The sequence below is a fragment of the Lemur catta genome, chromosome 3 (genome assembly GCF_020740605.2).
Source record: "Lemur catta isolate mLemCat1 chromosome 3, mLemCat1.pri, whole genome shotgun sequence".
NCBI classification, from domain to species: Eukaryota; Metazoa; Chordata; class Mammalia; order Primates; family Lemuridae; genus Lemur; species Lemur catta.
In genome coordinates, this window is record NC_059130.1 from 107,310,906 (window position 1) to 107,328,647 (window position 17,742).

General features: G+C 43.9%; 1 protein-coding gene across 2 annotated transcripts in view; it reads left to right on the forward strand.

Annotated features, from left to right (window-relative positions):
• WASF2 (WASP family member 2) overlaps positions 1 to 17,742 on the forward strand; it is a 68,803-nt gene that overhangs the window by 46,128 nt on the left and 4,933 nt on the right. For both annotated transcript variants that reach the window (XM_045545821.1, XM_045545822.1), the window contains 7 exons: positions 1,901 to 2,073; positions 7,859 to 7,993; positions 8,516 to 8,669; positions 11,187 to 11,304; positions 12,367 to 12,497; positions 14,639 to 14,794; positions 16,933 to 17,444. In XM_045545821.1, coding sequence (XP_045401777.1) covers positions 1,944 to 2,073; positions 7,859 to 7,993; positions 8,516 to 8,669; positions 11,187 to 11,304; positions 12,367 to 12,497; positions 14,639 to 14,794; positions 16,933 to 17,444 — 1,336 coding nt within the window. In that variant the 5' untranslated portion in view covers positions 1,901 to 1,943. The remainder of the gene's footprint in view (positions 1 to 1,900; positions 2,074 to 7,858; positions 7,994 to 8,515; positions 8,670 to 11,186; positions 11,305 to 12,366; positions 12,498 to 14,638; positions 14,795 to 16,932; positions 17,445 to 17,742) is intronic.

Below are 17,742 nucleotides of genomic sequence, written 5' to 3' on the forward strand. Positions count from 1 at the left end.
GGGAATTTTGCAGAGGAATGGAATGGAAATCATTTCCTTAGACAGTAGACAAGTATTCAGGAAACACCTCTGCACCCCAAAGATAGGCACAGCTGCCACACAGTGACTATTAAGAGGAGGTTCAAAGTTATAAGCAAACAGCTGATTCTCTTGGTTCTTGGGCTGTTGCTGTTGGTGACAGGAAATCTTGTTCCCCAAGCTGCTGGCTTCCTGTTTTATTTTTACTTGTAGCAGATCAGAATGTCCATAACAAGGAGCAGTCTGTTCCAAAGGGTTCTACTCCCCCTTTGAGGCTGAAGGGTTTTTTTTTTCCTTTTGGTCAGACAATATGTTGGTTTGCTTTTAAGATCTATGATGTTTAGTTTGATTTAAGCATTTTATATTCACAATCAACTTTTGGTGATGCCCTGGTGTTTTAAGCTTTGATGTAAGTAAACTGCTATTTTGCTTTTTTGAAAAGAGGAGTTTATAATATTGGGGGCTTGGATATGTTACCTTTATGCTTTGTCTTTTCATTTAAGTGAATTTGCCATTTTCCCTAGCATGAGAACCATTAGGCCACTTTAGATTTCTTTAGTTTTGCAAGATATGGAAAAAAGACCATCCCAGTGTGCCTGAACTGTAATCGTATCCGTTTTGTGGAGATTAAAACCTCTTCCTATTCTTGTAAAGCTAGAAATTTGGTAATCTAAATCTAAAACAATAGCTCAGCGTGAATATAAAATGCTGGGGGATTTCTTTGGGAAAGGGGCTCAGCTGACTAGATAAGAAACAGTATCGGGCTGAGTGTGGTGGCTCACACCTATAATCTAGCTCTCTGGGAGGCTGAGGCAGGAGGATTGCTTGAGCCCAGGAGTTCGAGACCAGCCTGAGCAAGAGCAAGACCCTGTCTCTACTACAAACAGAAAGGTCTCTACTAAAAATAGAAAAATTAGCTGGATGTCATAGCGCACACCTGTAGTCCCAGCTACTCAGGAGGTTGAGGCAGGAGGATCGCTTGAACTCCTGGGCTTGAGGTTGCAGTGACCTATGATGACACCACTGCACTCTACCCTGGGGTGACAGAATAAAACTGTGTCTCAAAAAAAAAAAAAAAATTTATCTGGAATGTTTCCGGATCTGCTCCAGACACTTCCTGCTGTCTCTAGAGCCTTTTGGCTCAGGTGTGTTGAACCAGATGGGAGACAGAAAGGGAGATGTGTGATAGAAGAGAAAGGACGGGGGAATCTTATAGCACAGTTTACTCAGCATGTTTTGACATATTGAACACGTAAAATTTTTCTTTATATTCTTTCATTCTGTCAATTTATAGACTAACCTAAGTAGATACTAGCAGTAGAATTTAGTTATACATTAACAATCATCCACCAAGGAAGAACTGGCAAAGTTACGTCCTGATTTATATCAGTGAAGTCACTATTGGCATCTTGATTTCATTGTGGAGATTATTAGATAACAGAAGCTCTCTTTTGATCCTTGTAATTGATGGCCTAGAAGATGATCTGTCCTGGTAACGGACACCTCAAGGATAGGATCTCTACTATCCAGTGCCTGCTGAGTGGGCTCTTTTCTAAGCATGCCTTTTTGCCTCTGGGGACTCTTGGTTGGAGCAGTAGATGTCACTTTAAGGGTTTTTTTGCTGCCTGTGTACCTCAGCCAGCAGTCACCAGTTCAGAATTTCTAAACTTATATAGCAAGTCTTCTAATAACAAACCTTAAGAAGGGTAGGGGGAGGACTTAAAAATGAAAAAAAAAAAAAAAGATAGGAGTGAAGATTTTTTAAAAACTGTTTTAGATCAGAGCAAGACCCCCGCCCCCCCCCCAAAAAAAAAGACTCACACAGCCCTAGTGTGCCTGGAATTTGTGGTTGAGTAATACTTTCCTGTTATTTCTTTTTTAGGTTGTTTTTCATCATTCAGAACATTGCCTGAAGCAGGTCCACCATGCCATTAGTAACGAGGAACATCGAGCCAAGGCACCTGTGCCGTCAGACGTTGCCTAGTGTTAGAAGCGAGCTGGAATGCGTGACCAACATCTCCCTGGCAAATGTCATCCGACAGCTGGGCAGCCTGAGTGAGTGCCTCCGAGAGCCTGTGCTTTGCCCTCAGGGGTCGTTGGTGCTCTTTATTTAGTTTCCTTTTCCTCCGTGTTCCTGTTTCTCCCCCATCTGCCTTCCCTAGGTAATGCAAAAATGTATCCCTCCCCAAAGAGAGGCTCCTTTTTGGTATAGATTCTTCCCCTCAACCTTCTTTATCTGCTACCACCCTCTAGGTTCCCTCCCCCTCCCCCTCCACCTGCTTCAAAAGAAATCTGTGGGAAGGGTGGCAGGAAGGGCTGCAGCAAAAACTGCAGATGGAATGACAGAGCAGAATTCTCTCTGTAAAGTGGGAGGTTCACAGAGCAGTATCTTGGGTCGGGGAATGTGTCTGTAATTACATGAGCTGTTCGATGTAGCTTGACTTTCTTAAAGCCTCAAATGTGCCAATAGTCTTTATCTACCCGAGGCCCCCCCAACTCTTTTCTTCCCAAAGAGGAGTAAAGCAAACATGCACTCAGAGAGATTCTGGCTGACTTGTCCACCCTGGTACACATTTAATTGTGCTGCAAGCCCCCAGGTCCAAGTTCAGAGTACAAATTACTTCTGCAGTCTCTGGGGTATTAGGAGTTTTGCAAGCTGTGTGAACACACAGTGACACAAATAGTAGCTGGAGCCATTCTTCTCTAGGAGGAAGGTGGGGGTTAGCCCAGTCTGTTTTGGAGCTGAGAGAAAGCCAGCTCAACTATATATATTTTTTTAATTGGCAAGAATGAATGAGACTGCCTTGGGTGGGGTACATGCATGTGGTTTGGATTTCATTCTGAATCAAGCTGACTTTGTTTGCTTGAAGCTGAGGTATGGGAAGGGCAGATGCTTGGATTGGCTCTGCATTTGTCTAGTGCCACTCCAGCTCCCGTAAGAACCTCCGTCAAAATGCCATTTTTGTGATCTTCCTTAGCAAAGGCATCTTGGTGTGAATTATTTCAGACACTTGCCCCTCCTATCGCGTCACTGCCCTTAGTGAAGGCAGTGGAATATCGAGAAAGCCTGCATTCCCCCAGATAGTAATAGGCCCAGCCTTTAAAGTTGGAGCCTGAGGAGACAAAGCTCTGTGACCAGATGATGTATGGAGTCTGAGATTCCTAAGCCTTCACCTAGCTCAGGGACCATCTCAGTTGATCCAGGGCTTAGGAAAACCTGGATGGGGCATTGCAAAGAAATGAAACCCTGCCAGTGTCTGTCTTATACAAAGGAACGTTGACAGTAGCGCAATAGCAGTGCAGCTGACAAGCAAGCATATGAAGGCTGCAGAGAGCCTCACTGCTGCTTAAAAGCATTATTTCTGCTTCTGTCTCCCTGAGAAGGCCAAATAGGTAGAAGTCAATCACATACTGTTCCTTCTCCATAGGACAAAGACCATCTAGCTAATGATGCTTCTTATTCTCACTCAGCAGAAGTTATGCCCTCTCACAGGTGTTTTTCCAGGGTGGTGTTGATGGATGCCATCGCTCACTTTGCCACTTGTGATCAGACCACTCCTCTCTTGAGGAAGCCAGTCTGAGGGCCAGGGTTGGTTTGTGCCTAAGGAAACAAGATTTCCTCACATTGTGGGGCTAACTGACTCTTTATTCGTCCAATAAACATGTATTAAACATATTTTATGTGCCAGATGCTGAGGGGATACAGTGGTGATAAGAAATGGTCTCTGCCTTCCAGGAGCTCATAATCTACCAAGGGAGACAGAAATAAATAATTGTTAAGAGGAGAATGGGGAGAGAGTAAGAAGGGAAGTCATGTTTGTTGATTGTCTACTTTATGCCAGGTTTTGATAGGGGCTTGACACATATTATTGCTTTTTATCTTTTCGATAATCCTATGAGGGTAGGTGCTCGTATTCCCATTTTCAGCTGAAGAAGTGAAGGCTCAGAAAAGTAATGTAACTTGCCTAAAGAGATACAGCCAGTATTTAAACTGAGACTTCCTAAGAATTTCTCAGCTCTGTTCCTTACTTTCTGTCTGCCATTAGTGCCCTGGTTCAGACCCTCATTGACTTTCACCAAAACTACTGGGCACCATAGCTTGTGAACCCATTGTCCCAGCTTCTTGAGAGGCTGAGGTGGGAAGATCGCTTGAGCCCAGGAGTTCGAGGCTGCAGTGAGCTGTGATCACTCCACTGCACTGCAGCCTGGGCAACAGAGTGAGGCCCCATCTTTTGGAGGAAAAAAAAAAAGGTAAAAACAACAAAACTTTCACCTGAACTATTTTGTCCAAGCCTCCTCCTGGCCTCCTTTGTCTGATCCAGCCCCCTTAGGCCTATCCCCTATACCCCTCCCAGAGTGATCTGCCTGAAACACAGATCTCACGTTTTACTTTTATAATTAGTAATTTTTGAGTTTTTAAATCTTACAGTTTAACAAGTATTTTTACAGTAAAAGTATAAATCTTAATTATTTTTCTTTCCTGTCCTTCAGTATGGAATTGTCTAAGTTCTTTGGTCTAGCTCTCCAAGACCTGCCTTCCTTTCCAGCCTCATTTTCTGCAATCTGCCTTCTCCCGTATTATAGTCTTTTTAAAAGATTTCTTTTAAAAGGGAAAAGGGAAAAAAGGAAGAAAGAATGAATTATCACCCACTAGTAGTTCTCCTGAGACCGGCAATGCTCTTTCACACTTCCGTGCAGTACTCTTCTGTCCCCGCTGGCTGGACAGCCCTTGCCATCTTTGTCTGCCTGGCGGGCTGTAGCTGATCTTTCAAGGCCCAGCTCAGGGATCTGCTCCTCCAGATTGGTCTAAGTGCTCCTCTGAGCTCCTGTTACATGCCTATATTATTACTTATCACATTATGTTGCAAATTACCTATCTCTTTTACTAAATTAAAAATTCTTTGAAGGCAGAAATCATGTATTGTTTGTCCTTGAACCCCAGCGTCTGCCTTATATAGTACCTGTCTCCCAGTTAGAAGCTCAGTAAATGTTTGTTGAGTGATTCATTCTTATATGTTCTCCACCATTCCATGCTGTTAGTGCAGAGACTATAGGGAAGGAAGGAATACTTACTGTAGGGAGTTGAGGCACAGGTGGGGATAGGGAAGGTCAAGGAAAGCTTTATAGAAGAGGTTACATTTGAACCAGGCCTTGAAATATGACTAGGATTTCATCTAGCAGAAAGGGGCTCAGGGAAGGGCTTATTATATGTGCTTCAGGCTCATGACCTTGGCCTCATGTGCGTCGTACTCTAGGCAGAACTGCTCAGCCTAGTAGTGAAAGTCTGATTATGGAATGGATAAAGCATAAAAAACTAAAAATTCTACAGCCATGGATCGCTCTGTGACAGCACATCCAGAATTCTTATTTTCCCTCAAGTACAGTGAGATTGGCATTTCACATATTAGGTTGCCATATCTTAGGAAATACAGGCACAACCAGCCAGCCAGCACTTTTGATCAGTATTGTGGCCACCTAGGAGAGTGGAACTCCCACTTGGGTCATTAGAAGATCATGCTATGATATTGAGTTTCTAACTGACTGTAGTAGGGGTGAGGGGGCCGGGCATGCCATTGGGGAGCTCCGAGACTCCCACTCAGACTTCAACAAGAGCAGCTTCACATTTTTAAAAATCAGTTTTACCTGTTCTGCTTCCACATAACATTTCATTTGAAGAGTTCTGCTAAGGGAGACTGCTTCTGGAATATTTTGCAAAAAGTGATATCTGTTGTGAATGTCCTGATGGATATTGAGTCTGCCTTGGTAATCTGAACGAGTGAAATTTAACTCTGAACAAGGTGTTTTGGTTTTCTTCTATTTAAGTATCACACTTCTGTTTTCAGAGGTTGGAATAATTTTTAGCACTTGAAGAATAGGGACTATCAAATAACTGATTGTAATTATATTTCAATTTTTCCTCTAAGCTTAAAACTTAAAGTATTTAGATATTCACACCTTAAAAGTCATCTAATGTTGAGCAATATAAGGAAGAATCTCATTGTAACAACTTGTATTTTTAGTTCATTTAATGCTTACGGTAACTTGATGAGGTAGATGTAGTTATCCATTTTACAGATGAGGAAACTAGGCTGAGAAATTGTGACTCACTGCAGAGTACACAGGTATAAATAGAAAGAGCTGAGACTTAAATACAGAAGTTCACCGCTCCTTCTGTGTAGCTCTAGGTCTGCCTAGGGCCTGAGGTGGTGTGACCAGGGGAAGCCTTCGTATCACCTCACTTCCTCTTTAAGATAGAGATCTCATTGTTACTGGTACTGCCACTGTCACTGCCCCCTTTACTAAGGAGCAGGAAATCCTGGGTGCTCTCTTGGTGACCTAAGGGTAAGTTGATTTGGAATTTTCTTTTCCTCTAGAGCAGCTGGGTGGTTAACAGATATTTTTGAGCTTGGTTTATTTTCCACACATAATGTTGCATATTGCTCTGTTTTAGCCTTCCAAACACAATTTTCCATTACCTAGATGACCATGATACAGTAAGTTTTTAGAGGACCTTAGCCATATTGTAGCCAAGCATCAAATAGGATCCCCAACCTGCAGAGTAGAAATGCAGCTCATTAGCTGATTTGAGTCCTTTGCGCTCAGGAGCTTCCATAGTTGTTTAGATCACAAAACCGTTCAGTATTCAAGGACTTGCCCCTTCCTTGATTAGAAACTCCTTATTGACTTAAATTTACCAGCAATTCAAAATCCGCAGTTGATTGGTCTTCTCCTTACTCTCCAGGTTATATTGGGAAGGTGAGCTGCAGTTCACCCTGAAGATGCAGTTTTGGCCTTTAAGACTAATTTTTTTCCCTTCAGATATGGACTAAGCATAAATGTAGTTTAGAAGCTAAAAATTAGAGCCTACTTTAAATAGTTCTTTGAAAAAATTTTTAGTTGGGCACAGTCGCTTATGCCTGCCTTCACCTTGCAAGTAAGAAGCTCAGATGGTATATTTATTCGTATGTACCACTTTTTATTCCTAGTAAGAATGTGCCTTGTGGCTTGGAATGACAATATGGAGGTAGTGTCAAATTGCTGTTATGTTTCTTTGGCTGCAAATTCTCCTTGCATTCCAGGGTTGAAAGTACAGAACTTTTTTCTTTTCTTTTTTTCTAAAAAACAAAACATTGTGGCAAGAGACCACTGGTGCGTTGTTTTTCAGGGAAGGCTTGAAAATTTCAGCTTTTGTTTCCTAAGATGTAGATTTGAAGGATTATAACCTAGAGCAAAGACTTTGAAAGTTATAGGTTACAAAATGTAAGTTAACCTTTTTACCCTTAGAAAAAGTTATGTGTCTCTGCTGTGGGTTGTTGATAAGTTCAAGGCCCTTCAAAGATACTACAACTCATCTTGGTTGTTCAGTGTACTTTTGAGGCTCCATTGAAGAAGTAATTTCTTATTTGTCATGTTAATTGTAGATACCTAGAAGGTCCTCTTAACTCCCAATCTGTTTTCCAGAACCATTTTACAAGGTGCTTTTACAAAACAGCAAGAGGCTAAGGAATATAGGCAAGTGTGTAGACTTATTGTCTACTCTTCCAGGATTAATTTTTTGCATTACCCCTTTTGAGTTATAGAATATAACTCGAATATAGAATATTACCCCTCTCTGAGTTATAGAATATATGCAGACTGCCCTAGCTATGGAGGGGTGGAGGGTATGTCTCCATCTCCAAGAGCAAGCACCTGCATATAGTTCAAACCATCTTAGGGTTTGTGGGAGGGGGGTGTGGCAGGGGTGTTTTGGGGGTGGGGAATATGATCTTTAATAGCCAGTTTTTCTGACCATTTATGTTACTTTTATGTAGTAGTGACTTGGTTTCTTTGCTCTTTCCAGGTAAATATGCAGAGGACATTTTTGGAGAGCTCTTTACTCAGGCAAATACCTTTGCCTCTCGGGTAAGCTCCCTTGCTAAGAGGGTTGACCGACTACAAGTTAAAGTCACTCAGTTGGATCCCAAGGAAGAAGAAGGTAAGAAAGCTGAGCTCAGCATTTGCAGGCTCTGCTGAGCAGTTTCTTAGAATTTTTTCCCCTGAGTGAAAAGTAAAAAGTGAGGGGAGAAATCACAGAGACGTATGGAATTCTGCTTTGAAATGACACAAGCCTGGGTGGTGTAAAGAAACCTTTTTAGCTCTACCACACCCTCATATACTTCCTTTCTCCCATTCCCCCTATTCCCTCGTTCTCAGATTTCCCCTCCTTCGATCATATTTTGCTACCATAAAAGTACTTGGAAGATTCATTCCTCCTAGGGAGAGCCTGCTAGATCTGGCCACATAGTAAACCTTTGTGTTGCCTCATTTTGTTCAGTCGTGAAATGGCTGGGCTGCTGACAGCCTTGTGGGGCTTCCCCAGAGGGGGAGGAAAAAAAAACCTGGCTGCAGACAGCCGCAGCCAAGAAATGCAGCAGCTGAGGCCTCTCTGACTAGTGTGACTCAGTGTTTGCTCAAATAGCCTGTCGTCCATTTTCTAACGCCTTCCATCTTCTCTCAGTGTCACTACAAGGAATCAACACCCGGAAGGCCTTCAGAAGCTCTACCATTCAAGACCAGAAGCTTTTTGACAGAAACTCTCTCCCAGTGCCTGTCTTAGAAACATACAATACCTGTGATACTCCTCCCCCTCTCAACAATCTTACCCCTTACAGGTAATGGCTGGCTAGCTCCTCCCTTTTGGGTATATAGTTAACACTGGATTGTCTTTTTATCTGAAGAGTTGTTTACATCAGAGGATTGTATCAAAAAGCTCACTACCTACCCCAAAGTTGTTTGTGGCACAAGCTAAAGTTTACCCTATAAATAATTATCACTTACTATTATTTGGCTTCTGAAATTTATAGTGAATATAATATATATTTTAAGTTTGCTGTAACATTGCATGCTACAGAGTTTAATTTGGTATAAGCCAGGTCCATCTTGGATTTCATCCAAGGAATTTAAGTTATTATAGAACCAAAAGGACTTTGTTACAAGGCAGTCCTACAGCGTAGATCCCAGGGGCAACATTCTAGCAAGGCTCCCAGTTACTTGGAAACCACTAGATTACCAGATGTTTGGGCGTGTTACTGGGGCCAGCCTCATGGACTGGCTGCTCTGAGCCCAGAGGGGTCTTTCCAAAGCTTAAGGAGTAATTAGAATTCTTCCAAATGAGCATCGTTCACTTTGTTTTGAACATCCTTTGGACATTTCCTTCTGAAAGGACCTACCCTGCTACATACAGCTGGACTTGAAAAAGAAGGTAGCCTTATAGACAACTTAAAGCCTGTCCCCGCCAATGGTTTGGTAGTGAGTGTTGTCATCCTGCAAAAACCACTGAACAGGGGCTGAAAGCGAATGTTTATCTTACTTACATCCATAAATATCTTTGGAACAGGTAAAAAGTAATTACAGATAGCTGGAGGCAGATGTCTTCTATCAGACATGGGTACACTGCAAGGTAGAGAGAGAGTGTGTGTGTGTGCGCGCACGTGCACGTGTGTATGCACCCCTGTGAAATTCAAGGACACCAGCCTGATTCAGGGAGCTTGAAATAGGAGCTTGGTAGCTTCTCACACAGCTACAGAGAATGTGCATGGCATCTGTCCTTTGTTGTTACTGTGTGGAATTGCATTTGCCCCTTGGCTTTCGAAGGGGCTAGCTAGCAGAGCAGGACAGAGATTTGACTCTGTAGTCTCCATCACTGAGTCTGGTTAGGTTGGGCAGAGGGATTGTTGGGCAGGAAGGGGTCACACACCTGATACTATTGTAGGAGTATGATATAGGGTTTGTGTGGTAGAATAGGATAAACAAATGATATTAAGAGAATTTTATTCTTCAGTTAATGGTATTTTCTTTTTTAACATACAACCCCAGAATTAGCATCTCCTCTCAATTATCTGGACCTGGCCTAACAGAAACAAGTGGTGGTGTATCTAACTCAGAACAAGATTTAATGTAGAAATCATTAACATTTGATTTGGAAATGCTTTCTATGTGTTGTGATAGGATTCGAGGGACGGGGAATAGAATTACTTTTCTAATTTGTTTTAGTTCAGAATAATGTTAGAATAAACGTTCACCCTAAGCTCATGCTTTCTGTGTAGTCAGAGGGGCTTAGCCATGCCAAAGTGCAGGATTCCAATCAGGATCATTGAATTTGGCAGATAGCCCGTATATAGACACTCAGGAGCTCACTCTGTACTTCTGTCGCAGCCACTAAGTGTTGGTGATTAAACCTTGTGGTCTGGCCAGTCACGGTGGCTCACACCTGTAATCCTAGCACTCTGGGAGGCTGAGACAGGTGGATTATTTGAGGTCAGGAGTTCGAGATCAGCCTGAGCAAGAGCAAGATCCTGTCTCTACCAAAAATAGAAAAAATTAGCCACGCATGGTGGTGTGTGCCTGTAGTCCCAGGTACTTGGAAGGCTGAGGCAGGAGGGTCGCTTGAGCCCAGGAGTTTGAGGTTGTAGTGAGCTATGATGCCACCACTGTACTCTAGCCAGGGCGACTGAGAGAGACCCTGCCTCAAAAAAAAAACAAAAAACAAACCATCTTGTGGTCTGAAACAGGTGGCTTTCTATTCTCACTGGAGCCCCCTTGTGGTGGTGGGGCGGATACTGAGCTATCGCGAAGGGAGCTAGAAGGTGGAATATACTGTGGTTATCTGTGTGTGCAGAGGAATAACAGCTGTACATGTGTACACATTTCATGTGTGTACATATGTACACATGCGAACCTGCACATGTGTGCACACGTTTCAGGTGAGTGGGAAGCTACTAATGCTTCCCAGAGAGTCCTGGGGAATTGGTAGGGGAAAGAAAACCAGTGGCAGAAATCCCCTCTGATGTGCCAGGATATCTGGATATCCTCAGGGAGATGTCTGTGGCCATGCAGATCATTAGAAATAATCAGGATCCCTGCTGCTATAGCCTGTTCTTGCCCTGACCATGCAGATTCCTCTGCTAAGAATTGAAAGTAAGGCTAAGGTTCTTAAAAAGCCAGATAAGTAGAGAGGTGCCGTTCAGGGGCATTGAAATGCTGGTATGGGAGAGGAAATATGCAATCGATTCAAATGACTTCTTGATTTCTTAGTGTAAAAACTGTTAACTGGTAGGTGTTTGGAATATTGGATTTGGTTGGGAGCTCATCTGTCTACTGACAGCTACTTGTCTTCATTTCTATCCCAGGGACGATGGAAAAGAGGCACTCAAATTCTACACAGACCCTTCATACTTCTTTGATCTTTGGAAGGAGAAGATGCTGCAGGACACCAAGGATATCATGAAAGAGAAGAGAAAGCATAGGGTGAGGGGAAAGGGGCCTCTGTTCTACACATCAGTAGGCACGGTTGTGGAGGGGGGATAAAAAGGACTCCAGTCTTACGTGAAGTAATCATTTCGAGTGGCTGCTTGCTTGGATGCCAGGTGAAACTCTTAAAAAAAAAATGTGTCCACACCAAGCACAACCAAGATGAAAGTATAAATCACACCAAAAATGTGTTTGTTCCCCCCAGCGCTATTAACAATTGAGTATATTCAGGCTGAGTTTTAGAAATTGACTTTTCTATTCACCATTTATTTCTCTTGCAATTTGCACCTGACTCTGCTGGACACTCAAGCTAGGCTAGTACCTTCCCTGCCAGTTTTGCAGCTCATTTCTCAAAGATCAGCACAAGGTTCTGCAGTGTGTGATTTGCAACTGGAGCAGTTTAACACCTTCTGGTTGGGCAGGGCTAGGGTGGGGGGATATGCATAGTTTTTGGAGATTTTCCTCTCCCCTTAGACTCCTAGTGGTATGTATGTGACCCACCGAGTTCACCCGCACAATCCCATTAGCATGGCTGCCAGGAGGCCCAAGAGTACCGGGGCTAGTGCAGCTGCACAGGCCGAAAAATTCTTCATTGGTTTTTGTTTTGTTTTCGTTTTTTTTATTAACCATTTCCCTATATCTGTCCCAGATATCTGCAGCTGTCATTACTTTTCATCTTCCTTGACTGACTTTTGTGGCAGAGCAAATAACAAATAGCTGTTTACTCACTTTTTTAACAATTAGAACAGTTCAAAAATGTGAGTGTTCCCTGAAGCTGAGCTCAAAGGGAAAACAAACATGACTGAGTTACCCAAAGAGGTAGTGGGTTTCCCTCACTAAAGGTGTTTTGAGTGTGGGAGTGAGCAAATGTTTCGCCCAGTGGGCAGTTTGGATTAAATGGCCTCTAGGTCACTCCAAACCCAGTAATTCTGTAAGTTCTGTAGCTATCATGTTGTCTTGGCAAATCATCTCTTGGATTTACATGTACGGAGATGGGTAGAATTTTAATGAAGAACTTTGGAAAATGTTTCACAAATGTTCTCTTCCTTTTCATTATAGAAAGAAAAGAAAGATAATCCAAATCGAGGGAATGTAAACCCACGTAAAATCAAGACCCGTAAGGAAGAGTGGGAGAAAATGAAGATGGGACAAGAATTTGTGGAGTCCAAAGAAAAGCTGGGGCCTTCTGGGTAGGTGGTGCATTTGTACTTTCAGTAACATTCTTTGAAGGGGCTGGGGACCTGGGGACAACAGTCTGACTGCTGTGGCATGACACCTTTCACACCCCCTGAAGTCTGGCTGTGTGGCTTAGATCAATACCACTAGTAATCAGCTACTTTAAAGTGTATTCATCTGGTGATTAAAATTTGCTAAATAAATCACGAGACTCAACAATTGAAATGAGGTGACTGAAGTCATCTGAAAAAGAAAACCCATGGCTGGCCCATGCTAGCCATGGCTCCTGGTGCCCAAACTCTGCCAGACACTGGTGTGTTTAAAGGCCTCAGAGGAAAGACTGGAAAGGGAAGAAAATTGGTCTTGGGAGCCCTTTGCCTCCAGAGCATTGATGAGAAGGTTGTGCCTCAGAGCTGGGCATTCCACAGGAGTGGGGAGGGCCGGGCAGGCAAGTTGTGCACATCACCAAAGTAACTTTTCAGCCAGCCTTTGTCAGTCTTGGGAGAGAGGCTGGCCAAGGGACTGAATGCAGACCTCAGAGACAGTGTGGGAAAGGTTGCTTGGCCAGTATTGAGGCTGTATATCTCTGCAGAGAAATAAGAGATGTCAGTCTGACCCCAATTTCCCAATACCAAATCACACTGGAGGTTTAAAGGGGAAAAAATGGTTTTAAAGCTTGGTTTGATGCTTATCCTAGTGTCTGACCTGTGTGACATTCAAAGCCAAGTCACCATGACTGCTTGGCGTGAATGTCGCCCTGGTTTTTCCTCTAAATACATTGCATCCTGCCTGTCAGAGAACCATGCCAGCCTATGCCGGGTGGCTAGGAATGATAAAAGGAAAGAGTTGAGTTGTTCTTGCTTTTAGGAATAACTCTACCATGAAAATCTTGACTTTTAAAAATCTTGACACTTCTGACACTTCTTCTTCATGGATTAAGAGATTTGTTTTAAAAGAGTGATGAAGATGGTGAAAGTAAAAATGAACCTTTCTCTCTACTGGGAAATCAGCCCGGAGGGTGCCTTCCTTACCTTCACCTCCCAATAAAGGGGGCCATTTTGTTCCATAGTCCCATCGTGTTCAGACAGGCACTTGTCATAGGTTCAGTGACTCTGAGGCCAGAAGCTTGCATATTCGGAATGCCAACTATCGTGTGTGTCCTTTTTTGTGGAGTGGGGATAGTGAAGATGAGGATTTGCTTCCCATTTTCATGTTGTCCGAGAGGTTTGCTAGGCTGCATGGCTAGTCTATCTGGACATGCTTGTTGGTGAGCCTGTAAAGACATGTGCCAAGCCTACAGGACTCCAGGCTTCGGGGTTTTCCAAGTCAGCATCTTTTGATTGAGTTAGTTCCCTCCAGCCCTGTTCTTCCTGGGGTGTGTTTTAGATGAGTTCTTCAGAACCCAACAATGATGGAAAGAAGCGGGAGGTAGAGCAGAACAGGCCAAATTTTGCTAGCTGATGCTTGATGTACTTGTGCTTGTTGCTGGGTGTATTTGTTCTGGTTTGAAGTTTTGTTATTGTTGACCCAGAACAAATTCATCCAAGGCCCCATGCTCTGAGGGACAGGTTTCCATGAGGCAACCCCTAGCACCCTACTTTAATCGTTAGCTCATTTTGTTTGATAAGAGACCTGGCAGAGAGGCCACGTTTACTACCACACAGCAACCCGCATTCATCCTTGGCTTGATTTTGCAATCAAATGCCTCCTTGGCCTTGGAGCACTCCAGAGGCTTGCTGACCTCAGAATCAGGCTGTGTGCCCGTCACGTGTTTGCAGCTCACTAGCCTGTGGGGCTTGGCTTCACCCTTTGCCACACGACAGACTTTGGGATTCAGATATAGCCGCACCTAATATTTGGGAGAGAATTTAACTGCTGGGTTTGACAAGACCAACACTGGGAAAGAAACAGCATGGTTTTAATAATCTAGGTTGAATCTCATTACGGTAAACAATTCAGGAGAATATCTATATATTTGACAATAGAATATTTAATCCTAAAATAAAATTTCAGTATAACAGAAAGTATTTGGGGAATTTACTTATTTTATTTCTCCCTAATAGTTTTTATATTCTTTATGGTGTGTTTTAAGGAGAAAAGAGATTACCACTCAGGCTCTTGAAATGACAGCTTTTGGCATTGGGTTCATTGTCAGGTATCCACCCACCTTGGTGTACCAGAATGGCAGCATCGGCTCTGTGGAAAACGTGGATGCAGGCAGCTATCCACCACCACCGCAGTCAGACTCCACTTCTTCACCTTCTCCTGCCTTCTCTGAGGACAACTTGCCTCCCCCACCAGCAGAATTCAGGTAAATGGTGGTACCTCTTCCATCCACTCTTGGTGGTTATACACTCAAGAACAACATAAGAATTCAAAGTCTTGGTCAGGATGACAAAAGTAACTTCAGGCAAGTCTGTCTACATAATGGAAATAATTAATATTTACCAAGTGTTTGCAGGGTATTATGCTAAACACTGTGTGTTCTTTAATCCCCAGAGGAGTCCTCTTAAGATAGGTACTGTTATTATTTCTGTGCTATAGATGAGTGAACTGTGAGGTACAGAGGGGTCAACGAACTTACCTAAGGTCATGCAGCCAGTAAGAGGCAGAGCCATGATTGGTCATTTGGACTCCAGACTTGTATTCTCAACTACTTGCTATTTTGCCTAAACCTGAACAGGTAGAAGTCACCAGCTTCTCTCTCATTTTTTTACTTAGCTTTAACTCAGCATGAAATGAAGTGATATAATCTGCTGTCCATGATATAATTAGCAGATACCTTGTCTGGTTATCTAGGAACCTAGCAGATAGTCACCTTCCTCTCTTGTTGCTACTGGTTCATTTCGCTGCGGTATAGAATCTCCAGAATTAAACAAGGGGAAAGGAGGGTGAAACTTCACATCTGTCCATTTTTATATCTGTCAGTATCCCTGACAGATGTGTAAAGAGGACAAGTTAGCCAGTAATGGCTGAAAAGAGGTCCGGGGATTGTTCAGATTGCACTCTTTTCTCACAGTTGCCTTTGTCCTTTCTGATGCCTGACAAATGAGAGCTTTCATAAGTGAACTTTCTCCTTGGACACTGTTTTTTTTGTTGTTTGTTTGTTTGTTTTTTGAGACAGAGTCTCACTCTTTTGACCTGGCTAGAGTGCCGTGGCGTCAGCCTAGCTCATAGCAACCTCAAACTCCTGGGCTCAAGCAATCCTTCTGTCTCAGCCTCCCGAGTAGCTGGGACTATAGGCATGAGCCACCATGCTCGGCTGATTTTTTTCTATATATTTTTAGTTGTCTGACTAATTTTCTATTTTTAGTAGAGACGGGGTCTCGCTCTTGCTCAGGCTGGTCTCGAACTCCTGAGCTCAAACAATCCTCCCTCCTCGGCCTCCCAGAGTGCTAGGATTACAGGCGTGAGCCACCGTCCCCCGGCCCTGGACACTGTTTAATTAGAGACTAAATATGTTGAGGATGCCTCAGATGGAGACGTAAAGCAATGTTGTCGTCCTCCTCTCCCCTCATTCTTCTTGGCCCTTGAAACCACAAATCCCAAATCTCTTTCTGCCTCCCCAGTCACTTCCTTCATGCCCTATCAGATGCAGCTAAGGCTTGAAGGTCTGTGGAAAATTCCAAGATGGATGCCTTCCTAAGGAGTAGCTGTTAGTGCAGGACAGATACAAAGACGGAAGAGAAGACCTTAAGCCTCACACATGGCCTGAGACCTTGCAGCTGCAGCCAAGCAAATCTGCTCCCAGGAGAAGTGTAGCCTTAATCCTCTTTCAAACCTGGGACAGGAGTCTGGTGGCACATTCACTTCCCATCCCTGCAGACCCTCAGATTGACACTCATTCTCTCTCAGGTTTTCCCCACATGAGCACTGAAGATGCATTCACCTAAATCTGTATCCCACTCAGGTCTGGTCAGGTTGCTTGGGTTTCCTGCCCTCACCAGACCTGGTGAATGTTAACAGCCTGAGAAACAGAGCACAGTGGGTGGGTGGAGTTTGAATTTTTATTCCAGTTCTTTCTTGCCTGCATTCTTAGCCTGGGCTCCAGGAGTAAACTGACAACCATCCATGGCACATTCCTCTTAGAGGAGGGTTCAGGAGGGTGCCTTCCCCTGGATAGCTGAAAGTTTGGAGGGGACCTAAGGGATGTCTCAGCCAGCTCTTACATGATAGAGGAATCCCAAGTCCTCTTCTTTCCAGGTAGTTTCCTCAATTTCTGATTATACTCCCTGTTGGTGGGAAGCTCATTACCTTAAAGGGCTACCTGTTTCCTTGTTGGTCTGCTCTGATTATAGCCAGGTCTTTCTTTGTGTTTGAACCAAAGTAAAATGGTGTAGTCAACCAAGATGAACCTAGGCTTATAGAGCCTAGGCTTATAAAGCCTGAATGTTGGTGAGTGTTTGCATCCTGAGAGTGATGCTGGGTCTTCTGTCGTTGGCCTTTTAGCTACCCAGCAGACAACCAAAGAGGATCTGGCTTGGCTGGACCCAAGAGATCCAGTGTGGTCAGCCCAAGCCACCCGCCACCGGCACCTCCTCTGGGCTCTCCACCAGGCCCCAAACCTGGGTTCGCTCCACCACCTGCTCCACCACCTCCGCCTCCAATGATGGGTGTTCCGCCTCCACCACCACCTGTAGGATTTGGGTCTCCAGGGACCCCACCACCACCTTCACCCCCATCTTTTCCACCTCACCCTGATTTTGCTGCCCCTCCCCCTCCTCCCCCCCCACCAGCAGCTGACTACCCAACTCTGCCACCACCTCCCTTGTCCCAACCAGCAGGAGGAGCCCCTCCTCCTCCCCCTCCTCCCCCTCCCCCAGGGCCCCCTCCTCTCCCTTTCAGTGGTGTGGATGGCCAGCCTGCCATACCACCACCACTTTCTGATGTCACCAAGCCTAAGTCCTCCTTGCCTGCTGTGAGCGATGCCCGTAGTGACCTGCTTTCAGCCATCCGTCAAGGTAAGCCCCAGTGGTGGGTCTGGGACCATGGAGCCTTGTCTATCTGAAGTTGGTCTAACCGATTAGGGGGGTGGTTGAGAGGGACTCTGTACCCTTCCCAGAGAATGGCTTTCGTTGGGTCAGAGCAGCCTGAAAAAAGGCTTCACCCTAAAGATACGGTGATTTAGACTTCTTTTTTTTTTTTAATGTAGAAAATTATTTTATTATTCTGTCCTTTCACTAGATTTTACTTATCTAAAATCATTATTATTTTACAATTTAAAGGCAATTGCAGATGATATGATACATTTTTGACTTA